At 43.5% G+C, this 20666-nt stretch overlaps 1 protein-coding gene across 1 annotated transcript in view; it reads right to left on the reverse strand.

The window, feature by feature from the left end:
• Nucleotides 1-273: 273 nt before the first annotated feature.
• Nucleotides 274-20666, reverse strand: part of ROR1 (receptor tyrosine kinase like orphan receptor 1) — a 173578-nt gene continuing 153185 nt past the window's right edge. The window contains exons 5-9 of the mRNA XM_074906047.1: nt 14615-14742; nt 13139-13456; nt 11587-11832; nt 7061-7272; nt 274-3263 (exon numbers count right to left, since the gene is read on the reverse strand). Coding sequence (XP_074762148.1) covers nt 1839-3263; nt 7061-7272; nt 11587-11832; nt 13139-13456; nt 14615-14742 — 2329 coding nt within the window. The 3' untranslated portion in view covers nt 274-1838. The remainder of the gene's footprint in view (nt 3264-7060; nt 7273-11586; nt 11833-13138; nt 13457-14614; nt 14743-20666) is intronic.

The raw sequence follows: 20666 nt of genomic DNA on the forward strand, positions 1-20666 counted from the left end.
CACCAAGTAGTTATGCCATCCCACTTCTTTTGTGTGTTCTGCAAATATGTGCACAGTCAAATATTCATTTAAGCCTCTGTATGTTAGCCCTAAGTAATCTGCAAATATTATTTGCAAAACTCTCATGTCCCATTCAAGCAAACATTTCAGCAGACTCCCTACCTGAGCTGGGCGAGTTCTCTGTTAAATATGAAACATTTTGAGTATCTTACACCAAGAGGGAGGAACTACTGGCATGTTTATGTTAAAACAATGTTTTAATAAACAGCAGCATAAAATAATCAGTGTTTAATATCATCTCTGGCATGTGAAATACAAAAATGCACATATCTTAATTATAAAATAGCCTTTGTTATTACATTTTCATGCTTGCCTAATTGAAATGCCCATAATTCATAAATCAATAATCAAGTAATACAGTGATTAAACGCATGCAGTGAAAACAAAAGAAAAATATTTGTATAAGGTAGTGGCTGAATATCACCATAATATATTTCAAGAACATCTACATCAGGTTAAAAATAACAAGAAACAGACCAAGATATAAAATGCAGAGATGTATTTTCACTTCTGCTGTACAAAACATTATCACACTTCTGTGCAAAAAGATAAAAATAAAGTCATATTATACAACATTGTCAACTGAGCAAAAGATTGTTTTTGTTCCGTGTACAATAAAAATACTATTCAGTACAAAAGAGTCTGAAAAACTGTAACGTACACAGCACTTTTGTAACTCATTAAAGTGGTTTCAAATGAATAATCTAGATTGCTTATACCTGAATGAATTTTTCGTAATTATACAAATGCCATATTTCTAAGTTGAAAGTTAACACTAATTCACATTCTTAGAATTGACAGACAAAATTTCTATCAATAGATTTGCTGCCTAATGGAATGCGAGTTTCCCTTTCTTTCAGGGTTACTGGAGTCATAGTCACTGATATTACACATTGATCTGAAACAATAAATATTCCTGGGAAAACTGATTGTCATATATAAAATTGTGGTTTGGAGCCTTTCCATTAAACAGTTGCATAGCAACAAAAGGATATAAAATTTCTGCTTTAACTACTAGATTATGAAATGTTATCTTTGAATAAGCTGATTCAGGTTCTGAAATTAAAACACTTTTAATTTCATTTCCTTTAAGGCAATTTCTTAGAACTCCAGTCGTCTTTAGCAGCCAATAGCAGCTGATGTTTGTAGACTGCAAGTTGATAACTCAAGCTGTTGTGCTGTCATATAAATGACTTTTTTTGGTCTGAATCTGATCTCAGACTCCCAACTTAACAAAAGACCAAAATCTTACCTGAAGAAATTTATTCAGCTCTCAGATCACATATTTGAAACATAATCCTTGACTGCAAAATTTACAAATACTTTAACTAGCTATTGGAACTGAAATTGCACACCCAGTAGATCTCCGAATATTTGCATCTCCTAAAAAAGAGACAAATATTAAAATATGTTTTCAGTATAAAAAAGTTTCTGTGATTTAAACCACATCAGAGGTTTAAAAAGCTGTGAAAAAGCGTATGATAAAATGTTTCTGTTTGAAAAAAAAAAACCAAACCCACACCCTTCCCCATTCTGAATTGTCGGTGGCACTTAAAGAAACAATGCGTCCATTGACAAAGCTGAGTATTCATACCACAACGATCTTTGTCTGGTTGAGTCTGCCCATCCTGTCAAGCAGTTAAACTTCACAGAAGATACTTGCTGCAATGTCTGTTAAACAACCAGAAGAATCTTTAATAAAATATTTGAATATAAATCTTTTCTACGACTTTCTAGTTTGTATTGTAAACAGTTATATTTACAAAGGCCTCGCTTATTTACAATTCAGCTGAAATCATAGATTCATTAGGTCCATGGACGCTGGAGTCTCCTAATAGGGAAGACTGCTTCGAGTCAATTTTGTACGGTTTTTGAGTTTTATTTCCAAAAACTGTCATACCAATTCCTCCCGGATGACTCGGAATTGACATATGAGATAGCAAAGGAATATTTGCTTCCTGGTTGGATCCCGAAGACGGCAAACTAGTGACATGACCTGTGCTAGTGGATCCACTGGCGCTGCTCGGAGAACGACTCTTTGGAGGAGGACAGTGCTGGATGACCCTGGGCGGACCCTGCGGTTGGTAGTGGGCAGCTGGGAAAGCAGCATATCCTGGTGGAATCGGGTACCCGTTGATGGGGATGTAGCGCTGGTTTTGAGGTATCGGTGGGCCGATGAACCCGGCAATTTGGCCTTGTGGTATACCTTGTGCTGGAAACATGTAGTTAGGGTACCTAGGATTACTGAGATTACTAACCGGACTGGCGCTGAGGGAAGTTGTTTGAGTGGTGGCGTTCCCACCGGAGGGGGTAGTAGAACTAGTGTGACTTGATAGACCCTCCCACGAGCGCAGCCTGGCATGGATTTCTTTAAAGCGTGGCCTCCGGGATGGCAGATCATGCCAGCACTCTGTCATCAGGCTATACATTCTGGGAGGACAGTCTTCAGAGCACGGCAGCAGTTGTCTTTTCCTGATCATCTCTATGACTTCTTGATTACTAAATCCGTAATAGGGTTGAAGTCCAAAGCTGAATATTTCCCATAAGACAACTCCAAACGACCAAATATCTGAATCAGAAGAGAACTTGCCGTACATAATCGCCTCCGGTGGCATCCAGCGGATTGGCAAGAGAGACTTGTTCTGAACTCTGTAATAATCTGCCGAGTAGATTTCTCTCGAGAGTCCAAGGTCTGAAATTTTCACATGAAGTTGTTCTCCAATTAAAATGTTACGAGCGGCGAGATCTTTATGGACAAAAAAATGACTCGATAAGTACTCCATCCCTGCTGCAATCTGGACTGCGATGTGCAGGAAATCCCCATGGTCCAGGCTGGATTTCACAGTCCCATCCTCATCGCTGCTGCACCCAACATCTGAGTGCGGCGATCGCATGATGAGAAACTCGTGGAGGTCTCCTTGGTTCATGTATTCAAAAAGCATGCAGACGGGTTGCTCCTGGGTCACCACACCTAAGAGGCAAACGATGTTAGGGTGATGGAGCTCGGCCATGAGAGATGCTTCTTGCTGGAACTCTGCCCACTGCTGGGGGTTGTTAAAGTCTTTTAGTGTCTTGATAGCAACGAGCTGAGCGTGATCCATGCCTGGAAGGTAGAGATGTCCCTTGTAGATCTTGCCAAAAGCACATTCGCCCAGTTCTTCCATGAAACGAACAGCAGACAGAGGCAACTCCTTAGCCTTACTCTGTGAAGCAACAGCAAAAACATGTCAGAAAAACAGGACTGAAAACATATTTTTAAGTATAAGATCTTTTTGCACAGGATGTCTGAAAGCCAAGCAGAGTGACGCAGGAACGTCCTGAGCCATGTATCCCTTTGGCAACGATCCTGCTCAGCCCTGTGAGACGCAGGCACTGGTGTGTTGGCATCAGCCCCAGGGCCAGATACAGCCCGAGGAACACCAGTATCCCAGTGTAGGCAAAGCTCAGGGCTGAGTGCTGCCTAATCTCAGTGCACCCTGCTCCAAAACTAAATTTAGAATTACTTTATATCCTCTAGACAAGATCAGATAAAAGTAGTAGGTATTAGATCTAAATATATGCAGGAACCATCAGTATTTGAGCAAAGGCATTTATATACTCGTGCTTCAGAATTTATATGCTTAAAATGGAATCTGACTAATTTCAGGAATTGAGGTAATTCACATACTTTAAGTAAGTACATGATGAAGCATTTTCTGGGCCAGGGCCTGAAGTTTTAGCAGAAATCTTTTTTTAAAAAAAACTATGTCCTGGTAGCCAATTCTTCCTTGACTTTGCTATTAACCCTTCAACGTACAGTAGAGACTATTTCTGCTCACATGTGACCGAATGTTCAGTCCTGAAATACACGGGACAGAGTCAGCTGGAAAAATGAGATAGTAGTCAAAGAAGAAAGGCAAACTTTTAGAAAACTCTGTTGTTATTCTGGGTGCATATATTCACTCTTAGGCCATAAAGAAGTTGTATTATTTCCATTAACCTCTACATATTTTGTAACACCTACACCAAAACCCACTCATTTAGGGTCCTCAGTATAGCCATAGGTAGTAATTTAAGGCTAACGAGTTTGGGATCTGTGTTTTGCACATTAGTGTAAACATCAGCATTTGCGTTCCTGAAATAATGTAACGGCAGCTTTACAGTGGCCATATAGGGAAAAAACCTGACGTTTTTTAAAAATTAATTTTAAAATGACATTTTAGAATCAACTAATTCTCATTATATTGACCACTTACAACTTCTAGACAAATACTTCATTAATAGTAATAAAAATAATAACAACGACAATAATAATAATGATAATAATAACAATAATAATACAGCCATTTGAGCAGGCAGCCAGTAGACTGTACGGTGATGGCAGGAAATTAGCTATATTGTTGAGGAACAGATGGTTTGTATTATACAAATCCTTTAGGCTAAAACTTGTTTAGGTCTGGCATATTGTAAATTATATTTTAGTAATGAAAGTGAAATGACCTCTGTCTGACCTGAGGCTGGGTTTGTCTGTTTGAACCAACGTAGTGGAAAACTATGAAAGAAAATGAAGTCATAAAGTTTTGGCAGGAAGGGCTCATTTCAAGTTAAGCGGTTATAAATCTGCTTAGTTTTTGTTTGACAAGTATTTGTCATACATCGGTGTACAAAATGTAAAGAAGTGTAAAATACATATGAGGCAGCATGCCAAAGTAAACCAAGTACAAAGGGAGAGCAGTAAGAGAGAAGCCACCGCCTCTGTCTCTTTATCAGCTCCTTCCATTAGGTGAACAACAAGACGAGCTTAGTTTATTATATTTTTTGAAGGCAATTAAAATCCCTTAAAACTGAAACAGGCTTTTGGATAAAATGCTAATATTTCTATACGTATGAGCAAACACACACCTACCTCAGCTGGAGCTTGACGCCTAAGCGTGTTTTTACCCAACGTTAATACTGGATGCAATATTTGACATTAATACTGGATACAGTATTTGAAAACAGGATTCTACTTCCTCTCCTTTAAAATTTTGTTTGAAAGGCTATCAAAACATTTGAGACAGGGAGAGCTGGATTTCCAGTGGGAAAATACGGAATTAGCGTAAATAAGATGGGAAGTTTTTTGCAGCGTGAGACTTTGAACATCAAGAGAAAACAGTGCTGTCTAGATTTGCAAATATTTCTGGGCAAGTTGCTTTCCTGTGCTGCGTGCATAAGGCATCAGTGCGTCAGCAGTCGAGGTGGAAATTGTGACCTCATTAAAATGATTCTGACATTCCCCAAATATCTAGTAGAATGGCAACCCAGAAGCCAACCCAAATTTAACAAAATATTCCACGGAAGTTGGATGCAAGACGTAGTTTTGACACCTGATTAAACGGTTTCTTGTGCTGTCACCAATATTTTGATATATAGCTCCTCTAAGCTCTAGATGGAAGTTGAAATTAAAAACTTTAAGGGAAAATGAAGATAAATTCACTGAGTGTGAGGAAGTGAAGAGTTAAAATATAACAAGAGACCAAACTCTGCCTGAGCACCCCGCACAACAGTCCTGCTGGCATCACGCACTATTTACAACAGGAATCCTGATGTTAGCACTACGCCGTGTAAAAAACATCCCTGTATGCAGTTTGGATTACTAAAGGGCATAAGCAGCACTGCCTTTTCCAGCACAGTGGGTTTACTTTTATCACTCACTTAAAAAGACTCTCCTATTCTTTCTGCGAGCTGGTGTCAAGCTGGAATTTTTCTCTGCAAAAAACTTTCCGTGTCCATCCCTGCTACAGACACACAGGGCAGCACCCCTGAAAGAGCAACTCCTGCCTGGGTGGCACAGCTCCATCCACCCCTGCCCCTTGTACTGAAGTCATTTTCCCTAGGCTGCCACAATATAACTTTTTATAACTTAATTCTATAAACTTGACATTTAAGAGCAAGCCAGAGCGGTATGTCATAGCTGCTTTATTGAACTGAAGAAGGAAACTAGTCCAAAATTTATTCAGAGATGGAGAATACAGCTCCTGAAGCACAAGTGTAACCTTTCCTGATGCTGAGTGATTAGCTCTGCTGAAAGCAGAGCAGTATTTGAAAGTTAAGAGTTCACATTGCGGAAACTCAATAAAATCAGAATTTGGATTCATTTTGCTATCTCATTTTCTAATAAAAATAACAGCTTACCCAAAGGCATGCCTGACTGTTTCGATGCCACAGTTTCTATTCTAATTACTTGTAGATACTGATTTTTACTCTGAAACAAACTCCATCGAGTTGTGGAAGCGAATTGGCACGGTGTGAAAAACAAGGGAAATCCTCTTCCCAGGGCATTATTCTGCCTGCAGGTGGCAGAAGGCAGTTACCACCCTGGGATGGGTCATCCCTACAGGTTTGCAGATGGGCTGCTCTGCCAATAAACAAGGAGCTCAAAGTTAATCACGCTTAAATCTTAAAATGATTTTTTTAAAAAACGCCTCACGAACCCGGGACTACAGTGAAGCAAAACAGTACCAGCAACCAGAGCTGCTACCCACCAGCTGCACTGGCCGCAACTGCAGGCAGATTTCTGAGGCTCTGTTTTGGTAATTTCTCTTTTAACTGAGAGAACGGGTAAGCTTGCAAAAACAAAGAACAAATCTTTCCAAAGTGATTTCAGCTGAGTGAAAGATGACTACTGCAGATCCATGAAAAAAACTCTCTTGAGAAAATGCTGAATCATGTCTTTATCTGCGCTACTTTCTAACTGGAATGAGGCAATTCAGAGATGCTTCAGTAAGGGGTTGCTTGCTTTATTACAGAAAAACACCAGCTCCTATTTCTCCAGGTACATGGACACGTAGGAATTACCCCCACAGGTCCAGCACGCTTGCTATGTTGCTGATGAGAAAAGCCCTTACAAAAATTACAGCTAAAGGCACCAGCAGAAACTGCAAGTTGGAAATCAGCCTAGTATTTCAGTGCTGAGTTGATCCAAGCATTTCACTCCCTGCCTTTACAGACAGCAAATGTCGAAGCAGAAATGAGGGATTACCTTCGGTTTATAGGCGTTGAGCATCGACATCTCCACATTTTGTCCTCTTACATGTTTAGGCTGTCTCTGAACGGGAGGGGAAGATGACTTCTGGTTGTTGCGACAGATGCAGATGAAGAAGAAGAGCAAGGCTATGGCCAGGGGAATAGTAACACTTGGCACCAGGATATAGAGGATTTCCATTTTATTCTTTTCCTTGGAATCCTTATAATCTGGTTCAGAAAAAACAAACAAACAAACAAAAAACCAACACCGAAACATTGAATGAAGTATCCCATAGAGTCAAATACATCCCTGGCTCAACTAGAAGTGTTAAGAAGAATAAAACATCCAGATAATGCTACTGCAATCCGCCCTGAATGCTGTTTTATTTCCTTAATATTAACGGAGCAATTAATTTTGTTGAGTAACATTTCTGTAAGAACACAGAATGGCCAGAAACTATCTCCCTCAGCATGTCAGCTCAAACCTACTCATGGTCATGAAATAGCTGAACACTGTGAGGTGGCTATTGCTTGGGGTGAAATGAAGTAAGAGTCTAATACAGGTCCACAGAAAAGTTAATTTCTAAAATAGCTTATGGAAGAAAGGTTCTGGTGGGATTATGGACTCCCTATTTTAATATGTATATTAGGTTTTTGTGTCATAGATTCTTAATCCAACAAAAATGTGGGGAGCCATTAAAAGGATATTTTTATCCCCCTATTTATTTCCAATCTTTTGTTCTCAACAGCTAACACTGGCCAAAGCATTTGTGTGGCCAACCAGGACACTGGAACAAACATGGGCCACTCAAAACTTAAGTTTCTAGTTAGTTTTGGGTGCAGGAGCAGGACAATTAGGGACTCTAGAGCAGAAGAAATGCAGAACACCTGGGAAATGGGTGGAAATGCACGGAAATGGCAAGAAATAGAGAGAACAGGCCTGTTTTTTATCCCAGCAAGTCAGGAAAGTGGTTCAAAAAGTCTGAATGCAGACAAAAACTGTAGCATAACCTTAAAAAAAAAAAAATCTTACATACTGAGGATTTGGTCTTAATAGTATTAACGGGCTAATGGGAAAACCCACCCCTCTACTAACCATATACCAGTAGTGTGTCATCTGAGCAGGGTGACAAATGCTGGCGCAAAGGACACAGCAATGATAGTTGAAAGGAAAGCCAGAGCATGGATAAAATGGATCTGTCAAAGGTTGGGAAGCCAGTTTATTTAACATAGTGTCAATGCTAGCTGCAATATTTGTTCCTTCTGCAGACAGCTCTCTTCACAGCTAGAGAACGAGTGATTAATTTTAGAAACATGAATCCCTCTTCTACCCCTGCCCAGCAAGGCACAGCCGGGACATCGGACACTCCCCCCCCCCCCCTTCAGCTGGCTCTGCTTTTGGAGGGCACGTTGCTGAGAGGAAAGGTGCAGCGGGAGAGGGGAGAGAGGCTTTGGGAAGGGGCTCACGTCCTCCCCGTCATGCAGCACCCACTTGTGTTGACAAGGACATCCCTTCCAGCCAGGCTGCTCTGAGCACCGGGACGCTGGAGCCTGCGTTGCTCTGGTATTTCCCAGGAGCATTGATAAAGTTTAGGGTGCAATTACACAGAGATTAACACGCTAACTCTAGGGCACCCAGGGAACTTTGAGGATCACCTTGAGCTGCAGGACGGGTGGCCACAGCCTGTTTCTGAGGGAGATGGTGAATGTCTGCAGCAGCATCAGGCTTAGTGGATTCTGGCCGAATGGGGAATGTTTTATTATTCCTACAGGGTCATTTCAGTTTGTTTGTCTGTGTTTTCCAGGCTGAATTTGTAGAAGTGCTTAGCAGCCCACACAGATATCTTTTATGCGCTTAATTAAACATCAACTTGATCTGAAGCTTGGGTTTGACTCAAATTGTGACAGAGGCAAAGTTCAAATGGTTCTGGATGTCACTTTGCATAACCCCTCTCCTCTTACAGGCTCACGCTCTCCTTCTGCTCCCCCCACGCTCCTTTCTGACCATTCTTGTTAGATTAAGTTGCGCCATCTGGTTTTTAATTGAGAGGAGAGGTAGTCCAAATGTTTCTACGGCCTTTGGGAAACAAGAGAGGACTAAAGCCCTGTCCCCATTACAGTCTCCCTGTGCCCAACGGAAGGGTGGTGTGTGCTCTCATTCCATCTTCAGTGAACATCCAGCCCTACAGCACGGACCCACTGTGGATTTCCTTCATGAGCCGCTGCTCTCTAGCATGGACACATGATCACTGCCTTTCCTCTCTCCTTCGTAACCTTCTTACTTTTGTCTTTGCTAAGCCTCATGCTCAAATTACTCCATGTTCCACATCTTCCTATATTCAGGTTAACAAACTTTTATGAAATGAATCTATTGCAGCTTGTGAGACAAGTGAAAGATACAGTTGAAGAAAGAAAAAGAAAGTGTCAGCCCAAGGCAGACAGAGACCTGGGCACTAGTTCATCACCTGAGCTATTCCAGTCAAAGGGAACTATTATTTTTACTAAGTAGCAGCCCCTGCCGTGAAGCCTCATTAGGTTAATAGGTTTCTTGGGAGCCACCCTAATTAAATCCATTTCCCATCTAGGCATGTCCTGGTGAGGCAGAATGCACAATACTTATTAGAATGTGCCTGAAATGGCTCTTTCAGCCAGCGCAAAACCAGCAGAATGCAAGTCCCACATGGTATTTTGGTTTTAACATGCAGATTAGCATTTAACAATTAAATTACTACTCATCTGATATAGCTCTATTTGTCTGGATTTCGAATAATAATGCCATATAACCCAGTTGTACAGCGAGGACCATTTAAGGCAGTGGTGAGAGGTGATTAAAACCCTTGTCAGGAATTCTTCAAGCCAGCCAGCCTATCTCATTTATTAACTAGTAAAATGTTCAAATCAGACTTTTGCAACACGTCCAAAAGCGTCCTGCTTTCAGCTATTTCAGATCCAAAGACTGAGCCAGCCCTGGAATCTCAGAGCCCATCTAAAAGGGGCCTGGCAAAGAGTCCCCCCATCAACTCTTAATTACCCAATTATTCAGAAGTTGTGGAAAACACAAACTGCACAGGGTGGAAAGGCCGTACAGAGACAGTGCAGTGGAGTACAGAAAGCTCAACAGCATCGCTGGTGGTGGAGACACAGAGACCCCTAAGCTTGCCCAAACGGGGCTGCCCCAAGCCCCTGGGGCTGAGCCACGTCTCCTCACCCAGAGCAGCCCCGGTGTCTGTGCCTGCAGCCGGGCAGCTCCCGGGGCAGAGAGCCAAGAGCTGACCTACGCTAAGGGGAGTCCTGTGGGCTGCTACTTAGATCCAGATTTTTGTACTGAAGGGCTGAAAAAGATCTTTGGAACAGTTTATATAGATTGAACTATTCTTGTGTAGTCAGTCTACCACTGTGCCTAATTAACAAGAAAAATAACCAAAGTTAAATGCACTGAAATAATAGCAAAAGAGATACAGGACTCCACAGAGCATATATGAATGTTAGAGAGGGTTTGAGATGCACATGATATAGCCCAGACTGTCTGCCTTTCCCCCGATCTACTCTTTCAGTAAGAACATAATTTAGACCCCATTTTGGCATCGAATCTCATCTTTCCATTAATTGAAAAAGACTTTGGAGCAGGCTCAGAACATGTCTCACTGCAGGAATGTTCATAACCATAACCAGAAATAATTTAATTTGGTTCTGGCTATTGAACAGTAATATCTCCTTTCCAAGGGGAAAGGTAATGTTACTCTGACAACTTGTAGGCAACATAAAATTTTGTGTGAAACTTTGTACCGTGAATTTCCAGAACATTTCTGGGTGCATTTCTGGCACGTCTGTGTGCATAGCTGTATTTTTTTCTTGGCATGCTATCAATATTGTTCTAAATGCAGATAAAACAATTAGGAACCATTTGTTCAGGTCTTCCACCCACTTCCCCCAGGTTTCAGAAAAGCAGAATGAGAGCTGAATCTCCATTTTTCTTCATTTTGCAAAACCAAAATGCAGCCAGGGCAGTTTTGGAAACACAAACTTAAAATGCTAAGAGGATCTGGCAAGATCATTCCTAATTTTTAAACGAGGCCTGAGCTCTGTTAAGCGAGGTTTGCGTTTATTGAAATGGCTCTTAATAAACCAAGCGAAATGGAGAACGTTTTATAACCACTTTGTGGATCAGCCTCAACAGTGCAACTTCTGTGATCCGATTTCATTTGGACTAAGGAGTTGTACTGATTGCAACAGCAACCTGGGACGCTGGGCTGGCAACACGCTGCTGCTTCATCACTTTCTGGTGAGTGCTCAGCTGTTCCCTAGTAAAATATTTTCACTTTGCCAGATGCACGGGCAGTAAGGGCTCGACGGTCTCCTCGGGGTGGGGATGCTGTGGCTTTGGCTACAGTGTAGTTAGCCTTTCCTACAGCTCTCTTCTCAAGGATTCAAAAAAGACACTTCGTGCACAGCTCCCTCGAGCTGTTTTGCAGGGTGGCTGTATGGACGTGACAAAATAGTTTCCCTTTTTGTTCCAAAACAAAACATAAAAAAAGTAATTACCACATGCCGGGACATCACAAAGCTCAGACTTAAAGTTCTCATCTAGGGTGAAGCACCACGGGGCGTCCTTCTGGTTCCCTGGGTTGCGGCAGTAGGAGTGGCCCCCGTTGAGCTCGGGGTACCTGATGGCAGTGAAGGTGTGGGTGTGGGGGTACTGCGAGTTCCAGGGCTGGCACTGCCGCCCCGACCGCGTCACGCTCACCGTCCCCCGGTAATCTACACCTGTGCTGTTGTAGCATTTGTGATCTGAAAAAAATAAAAATAAAATTAAAAATCCAAAGTAATCTCTAGCGGTGGCAAGGCAGGCAGCTGCAACACCTGGGGGGGGCGAGCTGCTGGCATCCCCCAGCCCCAGCGTGCTGCTGCTGGCCCGGGGCTGGGAAACCCAGTTTGGGAGCACGGGCTCCCAATTTGCTGCGGCTGTAACGCTGGGCCTGCTTTGCATTCACATTCCTGGGAGGATTTAAAGCTTATGCTTCTGTAATGAAAACAGCTTATGCCAAGCGTTTTTAATATAAGATACACAAAAGAAGTAAAAACTACAGTGGGAACCTGAATTGCAGCCATTATTTTCATATGAAGGTGGAGAATTTGTGGGAGCCACGTTTTATATTTGCCTATTCAGATGTACAAGGGTTGTGAACAGGCTGCAGCCCAGTCTGATGAAAGAGAGAGCTCAGCCAATGCCCAAAATGAGGTGTACGAGGCAGGGACAGCCATGACCTGGCCCCTACAAATGTTCCTCCTGACAAGCACCCCTATACTGCACCCACAGCCTTGCTGGAGACACTGGGGTGCTGTGGGAGGACAGGAAGGCTGAAGCTACCAATGTTCCTTAGTATTCAAATGCTTACACTGCCGTTGTTTCTGACTTCATATTCATTAGAAAGGACTTGAAACCAATAAACAGCACGTGGCACGAGTCCATAGGCAGCTGAAGAAAAAACTGAAAAAGTACTTCTGAATTTCTACCAACTCCGGACTAGCAAGGAGAACAAATCCTGTGAGGAGGCAGGGAAGGAGCTGGGGGTGTTCAGTGTGAGGAGGAGGAGGCTGAGGGGAGCCCTCATCCCTCTCTGCAGCTCCTGACAGGACATTGCAGAGAGGCTGGGGCTGGGCTCTGCTCCCAGGGGATCAGGGACAGGACAAGAGGGAACGGCTGGAAACTGCCACAGGGGAGGCTCAGGCTGGGCAGGAGGAGAAAATGTTTCCCAGCAAGAGTGGTCCGAGAGTGGAACAGGCTGCCCAGGGAGGGGGCAGTCCCCATCCCTGGGGGGGTTTCAGGGCCGTTGGGATGAGCTGTGGGGGATGTGGGGTAGGGGAGAACTTTGTAGAGTCGGGCTGAGGGTTGGACTCGATGATCCCGAGGGGCTTTTCCAACCTGAGCGATTCCGTGATTCTGAATGAAGTGTGAGAGCAGGGTAATTCAAGAGCACGGCGTCTGCAAGCTTTCAAAGCCCAGCACTAGCCCCAACTCTGACGCACAAGCCCTTACAGCCAATCTTTTCACAGCAGTAATTTTTGCACGGCGGCACAGACAATTTTCACTTACTTTTATTTATGGGATCTGCCATGGGAATCCCGATCCGGATACAATTGACAGCTTCGGGGCTATCTGGCTGGGGAAGATCTTCGCAGTTGGGCAGCTTTAATCTCATCAGAATCATGGGATTAGATCTTGCAAAAATATACTCTGTCTGACACAGGACATTCTCCAGGATTTCACATTCATCGCGGCACAGGTCTCGTGGCTTGGGAACTGAGGAAGTCTCATCGCAGTAGGGGAAGGCGTAATGGCACAGCGAAGGAATGGCAAACTGGGAGCATTTATCTGACAAATGGCTGGAAGTGCCAATCATGGTGAAGGCAGCTGTAAAATATACACAAAGATTTTACTTAACCCAGTGGGAATTTTATTCCTGTGCTCTTGCCTTCCCAGTATAACCCTTATTTCCCATTGCAAACATTATTTTCAGGTGTTCAGGTGATGAATGGGCCTTCCAGAAATACAGAGCACTAATTACCTTCAAAGTTATTAACGATGCTGATTTCGCTGACAGAGAAAATAGATCTGCTTTTCAACACGGGATTAATGTTAAGCATGTTACCAAAACCCCAAACAATTTATAATGGTTTGCAAAGTCATATAGTATCTGGATGCCTTTTGCCCAACAGGTAAAAACCAAAGTTCCTGCAGGCTGCAGGATGACAGTACCGATCTTTGTGGAAGATGACAGCTTTCATACCATCCCAAATGACTTTTCAAACAAAATGGTGTAAGATTATGAACCACTGGCTGCATAGAAACCACTGACCATTCCTGTGAGCAATGCAAAACCCTTTTTCACAATGCTGACAGTGGTTGGATACAAAGGAAGAACACTCTAGGGAGAAGAGAAATTCGGAATATTCTGTCAGCAAGAGAAAATCTGAATATAGAGAAGATGATTACTGCAGTTGGGATCTGGCCAAGGTTCATTTATATAAAAAAATAGAAAAGCATCACGATGTCTATGAGGCCTCAGTTTGAATTCAGCACCTCCATCAGTGAGCATCTCCCACAAAAATGATGAAAATTGGCTCTTTACTAAATCTAAAGGCAAAACACTACCTGCTGGATTATTTATGCCACCTCTTCCAGCACCTAAATAATCTCAACCACGTAAAAACCAACTAAATCTGGTCTCCTTTCGCTTTTGATATCTGCTTGGATAACAGCAGCCTGGTTATGAGATTCACAGAAGCTGTAAATACACAGCTCCTTCTCCTTGAAAAATAATTTTTTAGTTTCTTTTGGGGGAGCTGGATGAGCAGAGACATGAAGGCTTCTCTGACTGTCACTCTTCAGATGACTCCCTCCCCTGACGCTGCACATCACAGGAGTCCCGGGAGAGGTCTGTGGTGGGAAGCTCACAGCAAGGGAGGATAAAGAGCAAATAAAAACAGTATTGCAGTTTATAAAACTCTAGCAGCTTTTTGGGAAAAGACGGTTTTGTGGGGAAGAAGCGCGTGCATTTTTTTTACCCACCTGTAATCTGATTTTCTATTTCACCTTGCATATGCAAAGACTCCATATAAATGGTTCGGTTTCCAATAAATCGTGCACAAGCAATCCCCCTGTAGGGCTGGCAAAACCCATCCTCTTCATACTCGTCCCTGAAATCAATCATAAACACAAAAGGGTGAAACATTTCACATGCGACTTTGCAACAAAATGTCCCTACAGGGAGCTGGCACTTGTATTATTAGAGGCCGATGCGAGGGGCTTTCCTGTGTTTGTCTTGCACTCTGCGATTCGTTCTGGGTGACGCTCACCCAGCGCAGGAGCCCACATGCTGCCTTCCCCTCCATTAAGAGCCTGTGATAAGGGATTATATGGTCTTTAGGTAGCGCAGGGGGCATGGCACAGGCTTTGTGCCCTGGGTGATTTTAACCTTAAAGGATTCCCACACTGCTTGCAGGTAGTTTTCAGTTTCTCACAAATGAGCCCAAAGTGAATATAAGGATTATATCCTTGTAAGATCTTGAATATTTATTTTAAAAAAAAAAAAAAAATCAGTTGCTTGGTAAGAACAGTTAGTGGCATTTCAGGTTAGCCAGAATGTGCACTAATGTTGTATGAAACGCTTTCTGCGGGGGGGGGGGGGGGGAGGCTCTAATCAGAAATACCCCCAGCCTTGATTAGAAGAGAAAACATAAACTCCCTGAAAAAAAATATTTACCTTTATTTAAAGCAGTTAACATGCTGGTTTCTATTTTTGAACCAAAGTTGTACTTAATATTGATAAACATAGCAGGAAGAGTCATGCTAGCAGAGACAGAATTTAAAGTGTATATAGAAAATCAAACCACTCCCAGCACTGATACCCCTGAAATACGAAATGTTTCTTCAATCTTCCATGAGTGTGGTAACAGTTATTGCTGAAACAGAACCAAAGCTAAGACAGGAGTTAAATAGACAGATTTCTTTCATTAGGTGCTTTGTTTTATGCAATATAGGAGACATTTAGTACATAAATCCAGATGTGAAATTATTTGCCAATATTCTTCAAACAAAGCAAAGAAAGGAAATTACTAAACCTCTGAAGACCAGACCAGTCACTGCTTATTTTGAACAGATAATCAACAGCTAAGTGCTGGCACACAAGGATAGTTTTATGGATGTTTTGAGGAGGGGTTTGCATACGTGGTCACTGAAACATGCACCCAACTGCATGAATCAGCCCTTTTACTTTCTTGCTTTGAGAATCCAGTTGGAGATATTTGGGACCCATTTTCTGGAAAGATGGATGGCAAAGGCCCTGGCAAAGGGAGATGCCTAATGAAAATTTGCTGATAATTTCTTGTTTATGTCGGCACCCATTTGAGTCAGCTACTAAATGGCTCTCATATTAGGAAGAACTATATTGGAATATCCCTAAGTATGATCGCAGCTGGGTAGGCAACAGGTTACTTTCTTTTGTTTGCTTTTTTCCTGCAGAATTCATCCTCCCCCAGATGCCAGCCTAACAATAGAATCAGACTATGCCTTAATAGGGAAAAATCAGACCTTTTTTAATCAACTCTGCCATTAAGTTCAACAAAAGACACTTTCATCCCCTCCTGAAGACCTTGGCTGTGAGAGCTTGGAAATGCAAATTCCATTTAGCCTCTTTGAAGTCCCCCACTCATTGTGTGCATGCTTAGAGCAGGCAGGCAGCAGTCCGGCTCCCCAGCGCCCTGTCACAGCGGCCGCGGCGAGCTAATGGGATTAGCGGCAAGAAGCGGTAGGATTCCCCTTCCAAGACACCCCAAACGTTTCCCGGCACTCCTGAGCTACCAGCTCCAGAGCAGCATCCCAGGATTCACGCAGCGTTGTTTTCCAGTTCACAGGGAGAAGCTAGACACCATGAATTAACTGCAGTAATTTATGACTGTGAAGACAGGGGGGTAGGAAAGAGGGATGGTAGAGATGGAAACCTCCTTCCACAGCCATCTCACATCAATTGAGAAATCAACGGGAAAGGATCCAGCCTTCATTGGGTGATGGTCCCAAGATGTTCCCAAGTATATTGAAAACTGGATTGCAAAAGTGCAACCTTTAAACTGCCAATTAAACTCTTCATTAGCTAAAGCGATGCCTTAGATAATGGATAGTATTCTGCCAACAGAGATACTCGGAGATGTAAACAGAGACAGAACCACATCCATCTGCATGGAGTCAGCTCTGATAAAAATATTTTTAGCCTGTTGGTGCTTGAGGAGAAAACAAAACAGCTAAAACCTGAGCTGAAAAACCACAATAGCTGCTGTGGGCTCTGGAGGTTAATCCTCCATCTTCTAATCAATAAAACCTCCAATAGAATATTATTTATTTATTATTTATTATGGAATTTAACTCAGGGACTACACCTAATAGCTTGCTCTTGAAGGCGATCAAGCATTGTAATTTAAGCACACAACTAGATAAAGACAAAACCTGGAGGAATGCGATTAACATATCAACAAAGCAAACTCACCCTGCTCTGAGGCTCACCTTTGAACTAAAGAAGATTTAACTGCGTTAGCTGCAAGGATTGCCAGTGAGCAGGGACACCAGTTCACCTGGATGGAACTGCCCTGAGGAGCAGGATTCTGGAGATAATCTCAGAAGGTGAAGATTAAAGAGAAGAGCCGGGATCCCACCACCTCTGCCCCTGAGGCTGCGTGCCAGCCGTGAATTCACAGGGGTAAAGCTCAAATGGAGCAGGCCTACTTTGAATTGTTTTGGAAATCAGCTCCATAATGGGGCAGAAAGCTAAATCAGAAAGGACCCCCGAGATAGGAGAGGATGAGGTCCCCTGCTCTGCCCAGGCAAGGTGATGAAGGGAAGAGCCACGAGGCTCATCTATCGCTCCCGACAGCTATCGGGAGCTCAGAATAGCAGCTCCCACAAGAGGAGTCCTGATCACAGGCTGGTAACACGTCATGGTGGCGAAGTTATTGGCCCGTGCTCGTCAACAAACAAGTGGCCACATCTCACTCCCTGGCTCTGCTTCTGTGTCACCCTTCGTCAGCTGTTCGGGGTCACACGAAATCCCTGCGTGCCTCTGCATCTCTTCACGATGTCTCTTCCCTTCCCTCACTCCTGCAGCTCTTTTCTAGGAGATGGAAATGTTCACAGCTAATATCTAGGGCCTCCCTGGATATCCCTTCGGTTCTTGATGAACAACTGAAGCTGTACCCAGCGATACCCAGGGCAGCCCTAGAGGCTGCGACCCTGCCAATGCCGCTGCAGCTCTGCCAGAGAGACGCTCCCCGCGCCACCGCTCCCCACAACGTCGTGTTTTTGGGGGGCAGCAGCCAGCTCTCCATCTAAGACAATTTCCCACTGAACAGATCGCTGCCTAGGCTGAACACCCTCTGCTCACCAGACGTTTCATCCAAAACCAGAGCCGCAGCCTGCCATGGAGCCCACAATAGCACGCAGAGCTCCTACACGGCTTAAACACATTCCCCACCTCCCGCTGCCAACTGGCAGCCGCTTTTGTGGCTGCTTTTAAATCACAGCTATCAGTTTCTTGGGATCAAGGCTGAGATGGCCGATTCCTTTTCCAAAGTTCATGTTTTCCATACCTCACATGCTTTTTGTAAGCAAATCACAGCATCACTGCTCAAATGTGTATCTGCTTCATGGTCCTGATCCGATTCTACCCACCGCGAAAGGATGAGTCCCTTTGCTTAAGCAGGAGGTAAATTAGGCTTGATTTGGCAATTAATGTGTTAAAACTTACAGATAAACTTAAATCCTAACGAAACTGAAGTCAATCTAAGCCCTAGGCATTGCTGATTAAGGATAGACTTAATCACTTGTGCAAATTCTCCGCTGAACAGGAGAGGCAAGCAGTCAGCAGGTGATAACACCGACACCAGCTTTGCAGGAGCAACTTCAGTGACCGTTGTGGGGCAGCTTGGCCACCCTCCCAGCATCAGATCTGGGGGTCTGGGTGCTGTCCCCTGCCTGACTCCCACTTCTGCTGCTGTTCCGTGAAGACTACACAAGGAAAAGGAAAGCGCTGGATTTTAATGACTGACAGATGATACAGCACCGTAGTGTTTTTATGATTATTTCTTTTCAGATTTGGTTTCCACTCTGTTTTCTGTTTGGGTCTTTAAATATTTCTAGCCTTGATGTTTATCTTGGAGCTTGCCCATTACTTTTTAGATCCCGCTGCAGTTCCCCCTGAGACAATACTTCTGCCTTCATGTAATAATAATAGTACCATGGATTAAATTTACGCTATACTCAGGTGTCTTTAAGTATCTGATTGTACAAAGTTTACAGAAGACCGAGTAAGAGCTCTGAAGGGTGTCCACACCAATTCACTAATGTAATCTGACCTAAACTAGAGCCTGCATCAACCTGGGACGCACCGGGTCTTCATGCAGCCCAGACTTGACCAACATCTTTCTTTCTATGGATTACAGAGGCTGCGTAGAAAGATCAGCACCGTAATGAGGTTATTCGTAAAAGGACCCTGCCCTTCACATATGGTTTAAGATGGCAAAGCCTTCAACAAGGGGTCACCTAGACAGAGCCATAGGGAGAGACCAAGTCACAGCACACACAAAAATTTGCAAACAACTGACAAAGAATTCACTGTCGCCGCTTGGGTTCATTTTCCCCTCTAATTTTCTTCTGGTTTATGCTAACACTATTTACATCTGTCAACCCTGGGTCACCAGCAGCTTTTCACGTACTGAATTGGTAACAAAATAATAAACCAGCCCTAAACCAAAGAATGGTTGGTGCAAGTTCACGCTTTTCCTCCTTCCCTTTGCTTCTCACTCAGACCCTCCCAACGGCTTTCTCGGTGTTACCTAACCACACAGCAAGGTCCTTCTTTTCTATTCTCTTTCACCCCATGATTTTGGCGTATCGACGAGGCAAACACGATAGCAATAAAGTGCTCACAGCTCCATGTGCAAAGGTCTTATAGTGGATGAAAAAGCACATTCAGAAAAGGCAAGAGCAGTTTGAGACTCGAACACCATCCATCGCTGGGCCTGGCACTGCCGCATGGCCGCGGTTTCAAAACGCAGGGCTGCTTCGTACGTGCCATGGAGGGGGTGCTCTCTCCAAAGGTTACCCCGTAACTGATGTCTGCTGCTTCCCACACACCACAAACTCCCTCAGCTGTCCAGGTGAACGCAGCACCAGCAACAGGCGGCAGGACCGAGCACGGCAGGCACTCCTGAGACAGCGATTCGTTAGCTCCCCCAAGGGAGATACAGTAAATACATCAAAATGGGAAAGGAAAGGAAGGGAGGACCAAAATCTCTGACTTTGCACTGGGATCCCAGAGGAGGCAGTTACATGGGCCGTATCGGGAGAGATCTCTTTATCTCATCTGCTCAAGGCGTGATGGCACCAGTGAATGGACAGGTTGATCTGCCTCCCAGCGCTGTGCCTTTCTGTCGCAGCCTGAAACCGGGGAGGATTTCTAATTGCCTCTGACTTAAAACAGCAGCAGCTTTTTAGGCATCCCCATACAAACCAGGCGAAGCACCTTCCAGCAGTGGAAAAGCAATAACAATCAGTTTGCAATTTGTTTCTTATCGGCTTGCACTAAACCTGGAGGGGCTGCACAGTACCCACCTCACCCAGCTGCATCTCTGCAGCCTGGTTTCTAAACACAAACCATTTCTGCAAGACCCTCTGTCAAAGTCCACTTCCCAACATACTGCCCTTGCTTTGCCAGTCTTTTTCTAAATTACCAGAAATTGTCCGAATTTAAACAATGTTCTCAGCAAATGTCAATGACACGTCCATGTACTTAGTTTAGCAAAAGCCTTGTCACCAGGCTTTAACATGAGGTCACGTAGAAATATTTAATAAATTAATAGAAAAATTGGACCTTGTGAGATCATGTTGTATTTATTTTTACAATATCCAGTGTATTAAAAATACGTATTCCAAAGATGGTGTAATTGTGTGGTCATTTCTACCACACCCCATGGATTGATTACTTTCTCCCCCCCCCCCCCCCCCTTTTTTTTTTGTTTTGCTTTCAGAAGAATTTGAATGACTATCCAAGAAGAACAAATCATAAATACAGGAC

Source organism: Athene noctua, chromosome 5 (assembly GCF_965140245.1).
Source record: "Athene noctua chromosome 5, bAthNoc1.hap1.1, whole genome shotgun sequence".
NCBI classification, from domain to species: domain Eukaryota; kingdom Metazoa; phylum Chordata; class Aves; order Strigiformes; family Strigidae; genus Athene; species Athene noctua.